Here is a 7,431-nt window from a genome sequence, read left to right on the forward strand (position 1 = left end):
TTTATTTACAAATTTCGCAGGTCTCTCGTTAGGTGCATATGTTTATTATGCTCACTGTTTCTTGGTCTATTGGTCCCTTGAGCATTATATAGTGCCCCTCCTTGTCTCTTGTTATGGCCTGTATTGGTCAGATATTTAGATCGCTACCCCTGCTTTTTTTTTGCATTACCATTTGCGTGTTATATTTTTCGCCAGCCTTTAATTCTCAATCTGTTTTTGTCTGTAAGCTGGAGATGAGTCTCCTGGAGGCAGCAGATCGATGGGTGTTTCCTGTGCCAGTCTCTTAGCCTCTGCCTTTTAATGCCTGATATCAGGCCATTGATATTCAGTGTTAATATAATATCAACTGTGGACTCTGATGTCATCTTATACCTCTTGTATTGGATATTTTCCTATCTACCTATTTTTTCCCGCTTGTTTTGTGTGTGTTTATGTTTGCCTTCATTCCTCTATTAAGCTGATGCTATCCTGGGGCTGTTTGCTCTTTGTTGCCCTATGGGTGGAATTGTTCTATGTGATGGTCTCTTATTTGGCCTTGGTTGATCTTCTGCCCATAGTGAATTGGCAAGGATCTTTTGTAGGGCTGGGTTTCTTTTATGTATTCTTTGAAGTTGTCCCTGTCTGGGAATACTCTTAATTCTTCCTCTATCTTAATAGATAATTTAGCTGGGTAAAGTATTCTTGAGTTTGCATTGTTTTCCTTCAAGTTTTGGAATATGTTACTCCATTTCCCTTCTCTTCTTCATCGTTTCCGCTGATAGATCTGAACATACTCTTATTGGGGTACTTTTGTATATGACTGTTTGCTTTTCCCTAGCTGCTTCTATGATCTTCTCCTTTTCCTCATAGTTGGATAATTTGACAATTATGTGACTTGGTGACTTCTTGGGATTCAGTCTTGCTGGCGTTCTTTCGGCCTCCTGTATGGTTGCCTGATTTTCATTTATTAAGCTGGGGAAGTTTTCCTCTAAGGATTCCTTTGATATTGTCGCTGTTGACTTTTTTGTGTGTCTTTTTCCACTTTATTTTCATAGCATCAGACATGACTCATGTTTTCTTCAGCTTCGTTGATTGTTTTATTTTACTACTTTTCCCATTTGCTGAAGTCTGCTTGGTTATCCTCTAGGTCGCTGGTACAATTCTCTGCTTCCTCAAGGCTTTGGCAAGGCCTGTCAGTTTGTCGGTGGATTTTGTTATTTCATCCGTTAACTCTTGTAGTTCCCTTTGGTGTGTTACCTTTATCTCCTCTATCATTTAATCTTTTTTTCTGCCTTGCTTCCCTCATGTCTTTTATGACTTCGCAGCATTATGAAAGTTTCTTTAATGACTGGTCAACATCTTCTTCTATGCCCATCATTAGGTTCATGACTTCTTCCGGCATTGTCTTCTGTTTCTCCTGCTTTTTCATTGAAGCTGTTAGAACTGGTTGCTGTTTATGTGCTGTTTTAGAGGAGCCTGGAGCCATCTTCCTGAGTCGAAGAGCCCTTGGCTCTCTCTTGAGGAATTCGTATGAGTACTTACATAAATTACCTTCTGGTAGCTGTACTGAGGGGTCAGTCTATCGCTATATCTTACTAGCTGTCCAGTATTCCATTACTTGGAATGTGTGTTGGATATTCATCTCATATGATATTGGTCGGGTTGTTGTGGGCCCACGATGGCATCTCTTCCCTGGCCGATCTCTAAGTAGGCTTTTCAGTTCTTGGAGCACCACAGATGGCCTTTGGTGATTTTTTCTGAAACTAGTGCTGAGGAGGGCATGCGGGTATACCCTCCTTGGTGTAGAGCTCTGTAGCTGGCAGGGGAATTACCGTAGCCAGAAAGATCACCTTGGAGGTTGGGTGAATGTTCCCACAGTAGCGTGGTGCCCCACAAGTGGTGATCAGGCATTTCCCCAAGTCACTTGTAGGGATTCAGGATTTAGGCTGGGGATGCCCCCACTTTTTGTAGGGTAGAACCCCCTGATGCTTGGTGTTTTGAGAGGACTGGCATGAGAACCCCAGCTGCTTGCCAAGTCAATAAATGTGGGTGGGAGCCCCCCTGAGTTTGGCCTTCAGGGTTGCACTTGGTACAGGGCAGTGGCCTAGAGGCCAGTAGTGGCTTGTGACAGGAAAGAGAGGAAAAAGCGAGAAAGAGGAAGACAGACTGGAGTAATAATGCCAAGCAAACTGACACACACCCACAACTAAAATACACAGCATAAACAAAAGTGAAAACCGTAAAGAAAGAAAAGAAAACAACTAAAAAAGAGAACTAAGTCTGCTAAGGCTGTGGTAGGAAATAGAGAAGAGGAGAAAAGAAGAAAATGTGAAAGAAGAACACAAAGAAAGAACAAAAAGAAGAGAAAAGGAAGGAGGAGAGAGTATTTTAAAAATAGTTAAAGAATTAGCTGATCCTGTGCTGTACTGTGTGTAGCAGCACTTCCTCGGCCTGTGTGCAGCACTGTCTTACGGCTCAGGCCGCCCACTGGGACGACTGGGTTGCCCAAAGTAGAGTGTAGGAGTCTGGGAACCAGCAGTGGCATTTGAAAGGAATGAGAGGGAGCAGAAAGAATCATACACGCAGAGAGCGAAGCGAGGAGAACAAAGACAGAAAGAGGAAAGGAAGAAAAATAGAATAAAGAGAAAGGGGAAAAAACCCAACTGAGTTCACTACGGTTGGCTGTGATGGTACAGAGGGAGGAGAGAGAGAAGGAGGAAATAAAGAATAAAGAGATAGCTGATCCCTGATTGCTTAAATGTGGGCTGAGAGGGTTTTAGACCCTCCCCACACTGGCAGGTAGGTGTGCCATATTAATGCCGGGACCCAGTGGTGCTGGGCAGAATTGCCCTAGCTGATGAGATGACCTTAGAGGTCTTATGGAGTTTTCCTCAGCAGCGCAGCGCGGTGTAGATGTTTGTCCCAGCTGCCTTGTGTGGTGTACAGCACTCCCACGAGGGCAAGCTGTAGTTCCTCCTGCTATTTGGGTTGATTTGCCCTAAGTGGAGGGTAGTGACCTGGAAGCCAGTAGTGGCATATGATAGGAGAGAGTGGGAGAGAAGAGGAGAAAGAGGGCAAAAGAAAAAAAAAGAGGGAAAATGAAGAAAGAAAAAAAAAAACCCAACACAAATCTGAGCTCGTTGAGACTGACTGCGGTGGGAAAGATAGAAGGGCTAGTGAATAGAGATGGAAGAAATAGAGTGGTAGGTAAGGAGATAACTGACTTGATCACCTGTCCGTGAGGCTGGAGGAGTTCCAACTATTCCTCAAGGTAGTGGGGTAGTGTACCCGTTTGATACTGTGTGGGATTACTTGAAAGGCAAGATCATACCCATGGCCAGGCATCAGTTGAGTGCTGGAGTTTGCTGGTGTACCTGCCTTGTGCTGTATGTAGCACTGTAGCCGGGGCTGGGGGCTTGGGGGGCTAGGGTGTTCCCACAGCCCCGTCTAGGGCCCAGGACAGGCAGGCCCTCCCCAGCTTTGTGTAGAATCACTGAGAAGAAAGCTGGGCTTATTGTCCTATGTAGTCTGCTGGTGCTTACTACATCAGAGGATTTTTTTTTACCCCCTTGGCCAGCTAGAATAAAATCAAATAAAATTGTCTCCCACATTCTGAGCTGTAGCTCCATGCTAGGAACCTTTTATAATGATCCTACTACTTATATTAACGAGTTCTGTTACCTCACCCAAGCTTATGACTTAACCTGGCATGATCTCTATATGGTCCTCACCTCTACCCTCCCCCCTGATGAGTGAGGGCAGGTTGTTACAACAGCCCAACAGCATGCAAGTGTCACCATGCCTTCTGCAAGTGAGATGCTCAGAATTTAAATCCTGATCTTGGATTATATTATTGATAATCCTTTGATTACACTGATAAGTATCCTTCCATGTGGACTTTGATGACACCTCATTGTTTATTTTAAGATAAGCTTTTAGAACCTCATATTCTGTTCTTTCTGATAGCCAGGGAACCATCGGATTTCTTTACAACCTGCTACAACACTCATACCTTCAGTGATCATGAATCAAGTATTAAGTAAGGCCACATAATAAGAAACTAGTGTTCTTACATTAGGGCTTATTATTAAGCGCCAGCTCAAGATCCATGCATACATTATCAGTTCATATATGTCCCTGGTCTACTTTAGAGACAGCATTATGAGTTTCTTGAGGGTATTCAAATAATAGTATTAATTTAGCCAAGAGTATAGAATTTAAAATATTATTGAGAAAGCCTTTACCCATTTTATGATTGGCTTGTCTTTTTGCTGTCAGTTTTATCTATATATATTGATGATTAGATTCTTGCTGGGTCTATGGCTTAAGATAGTCTCCTGGTCGGGTGGATGATACCTTCAGGACCAGGGGTGTGAGGGGCGATACTGGGAGAGTGGAGGGTGAGTGGGTTGGTAAGGGGGAACTGATTACAAGGATCTACATGTGACCTCCTCCCTGGGGGACGGACAACAGAGAAGGGGGTGAAGTGAGACGCCGGATAGGGCAAGATATGACAAAATAATAATCTATAAATTATCAAGGGCTCATGAGGGAGGGGGGAGCGGGGAGGGAGGGGGAAAAAAGAGGACCTGATGCAAAGAGCTTAAGTGGAGAGCAAATGCTTTGAAAATGATTAGGGCAAAGAATGTACAGATGTGCTTTATACAATTGATGTATGTATATGTATGGATTGTGATAAGAGTTGTATGAGCCCCTAATAAAATGTAAAAAAAAACCCAAAAGATAGTCTCCTGGTCAGTAGCTTGTGTCTTCATTGTTTTTGTAAAGCCTTTTGATGTCTGCCTCATTATTTTTAGGGGGGGCTTTTTGTTTGTTTTTCCTATCCTTGATGCTAGTTGATAGTATCTTCTCACAGGTGAAATGTAATGCTTTACTTATTTAAATATAATATTTTTGTGAAATAATACATATAAAGTGTGTCATTTTAGCCATTTGGTGATTTTGTTTTCACCATTTTTTGTATTCATTTATACATATCCATTTTGGCAAATGTTTTAGATTTTCTTTCACATTAAAGTAAATGTATTTTTAAACCATTGAAAAAGTATTTCTTTTTATAGTCTAATTGTTACTATGTTCCTGCTGCATTTTGTCTGACATTTAAATTTTTTAAAACAGGTGATATTCTTGAATTTCATGGTGCAGAAGGAACGGGAAAAACAGAAATGCTGTATCACTTAACATCACGGTGCATACTTCCCAAGTCAGAAGGTGGACTAGAAATAGAAGTCTTATTTATTGACACAGATCATCACTTTGATATGCTACGGCTTGTGACAATACTTGAGCACAGACTGTCCCAGAGCTCTGAAGAGATAATAAAATCCTGCCTTCGAAGATTCTTTTTGGTCTACTGCAATAGCAGCTCCCAGTTGCTTTTCACCCTGTACTCACTGGAAACGTTGTTCTGTAGCCACCCCTCTCTCTGCCTTTTGATTCTAGATAGCTTGTCAGCTTTTTATTGGATAGACCGTGCCAACGGAGGGGAAAATGTTACTTTACAGGAATCTACTCTGAAGAAATGTTCTCAGTTCTTACAGAAACTTGTGAACGAGTATCGCTTGGTTCTTTTTGTATCAACACAAAGCATCATGCAAAAATCCTCAGACTCAACAGAAGGACCTTTCTCTGCCTCTAAGAGTTCGAGTTGTGAGGACATTAACTATAGACCCTATCTGTGTAAGACATGGCAACAAATGGTAAAGCACAGAATATTTTTTTCCAAACAAGATGATCCTAAAAGGAGCAACCAATTTACCTTAATTGCACGTCAGTTAAAAAGTAACAATCTTAAAAAACATTTTTTCATTATTGGAGAAAGTGGGGTTGAATTTTGTTAATATATATCCATAAATTAGTCTTTTTCAGGATGTTATAAACCTTATTAAACATCTTTTATAAGCTAAAGTGTTTTTATTCTAAAGTTTTGTACTCCAGGGGAATGAACATAACAGTATTTCCATGTAGAATGGATTTCATAAACTTGTACAGAAAAGCTTCAGACTGTTCTTTTTCTTGGTTATTGAAGACTAATCAAAATATGAGCTATTGAATTTGTTTTAAAACTAAGTAATGTATACATTTCAGCCTAAATAAAATGCATACTTAGAACGCGATGTCACTTTTCAAAATTCAGCTTAAAAACTTTCCTCATTACTATATAGGAAAGTTCAAATGCAGTGTGAATCTATCATAGTAACTTTAGCAAACTGACTTTGGAAAAAATGTAAATAGACCTTTTATTTCTACATAAGGTATGGGTCAAGGCCACTCATGCCCCTCACTAACATTGTTCTGTATGTGTCCACCCAATGCTGAATCCTATGGTTCTGAGGTCATATATGCCTCCACCCTTTCATACAAGTTTTGACACCAGTACTTCTCCGCCGGATTCTATAATTCATTACAGTGACCACAGAGAACTCAGACCACACTAACAATTATGTTTTATTAGGGAAATTGCTGGTGTGTTTGGTGCCGTCATGTCTGTTCTGATTCATAGTGAGTAACCCTGTGTACAGCACAGAACGACACACTGCCTCGTCCCATTCCACCCTCACACTTGGTCTTAGGTTTGAACACACTGTTGCAGCCACGGTGTCAACCTATCTTCCTGAGGGTCTTCCTCCTTTTTGCTGCCGCTTTCCCTTTCCAAGCATGATGTCCGTCTCCAGTGACTGGTCTCTCCCGATACCATGTCCAAAGTGTAGGAGACAAAGTCTTGCCATCCTTGCTTCTAAGGAGACTTCTGGCTTAACTTTTTCAAAGACAGATTTGTTTATTCTTTCGCCCGTCCGTTGGACTTTAATATTCTTCAACAGCACCGTCATTCAAATGCATTATTTCTTTGTCCTTTCTTATTCACTGTCTAACTTTCACATTTATAAGAGATGACTGAAATATGGCTTAGGTCAGGTGCACCTTAGTTTTCACATTGATATCCTTGCTCTTCAACACTTTAAAGAGGTCTTGTGCAGCAGATTCGCCAAGGGCATCTTTTCTTTTGATCTCTTGGATGCTGCTTCCATGAGCACTGATTGTGGACCCAAGCAAGATGAAATCCTTGACAACTTCAATCCCTTTTTTCATTTATCATGTTACCTATTAGTCCTGTTGTGGGGATTTTTGGTTTTCTTTATGTTGAGTTGCAATTCATGCTGAAGGCTGCATTCCTTGATTTTCCTCAGAGTGCTTCATCCCGCCTCACTTTCATCAAGCAAGGTTGTGTTATTTGCATATCACAGGTTATTAATAAGCCTCCCTCCAGTTCTTCATATGACCCAGCATCTCAGATTATTTGCTCAATTTACAAATTGATTAAGTATGGTAACAGGATAAAACACCGTTACATACCTTTCCTGATTGTAAACCACTCAGAATTTCCTTATTCTGTTAAAAAAAAAACCCGTCTCTTAATCTGTGTGTAGGTCA

At 41.1% G+C, this 7,431-nt stretch overlaps 1 protein-coding gene across 1 annotated transcript in view; it reads left to right on the forward strand.

The window, feature by feature from the left end:
- Positions 1 to 6,057, forward strand: part of XRCC2 (X-ray repair cross complementing 2) — a 42,530-nt gene extending 36,473 nt beyond the window's left edge. The window contains exon 3 of the mRNA XM_075550780.1: positions 5,119 to 6,057. Coding sequence (XP_075406895.1) covers positions 5,119 to 5,840 — 722 coding nt within the window. The 3' untranslated portion in view covers positions 5,841 to 6,057. The remainder of the gene's footprint in view (positions 1 to 5,118) is intronic.
- Positions 6,058 to 7,431: the final 1,374 nt, after the last annotated feature.

The sequence above is a fragment of the Tenrec ecaudatus genome, chromosome 5 (assembly GCF_050624435.1).
Source record: "Tenrec ecaudatus isolate mTenEca1 chromosome 5, mTenEca1.hap1, whole genome shotgun sequence".
Taxonomy (NCBI): Eukaryota; Metazoa; Chordata; class Mammalia; order Afrosoricida; family Tenrecidae; genus Tenrec; species Tenrec ecaudatus.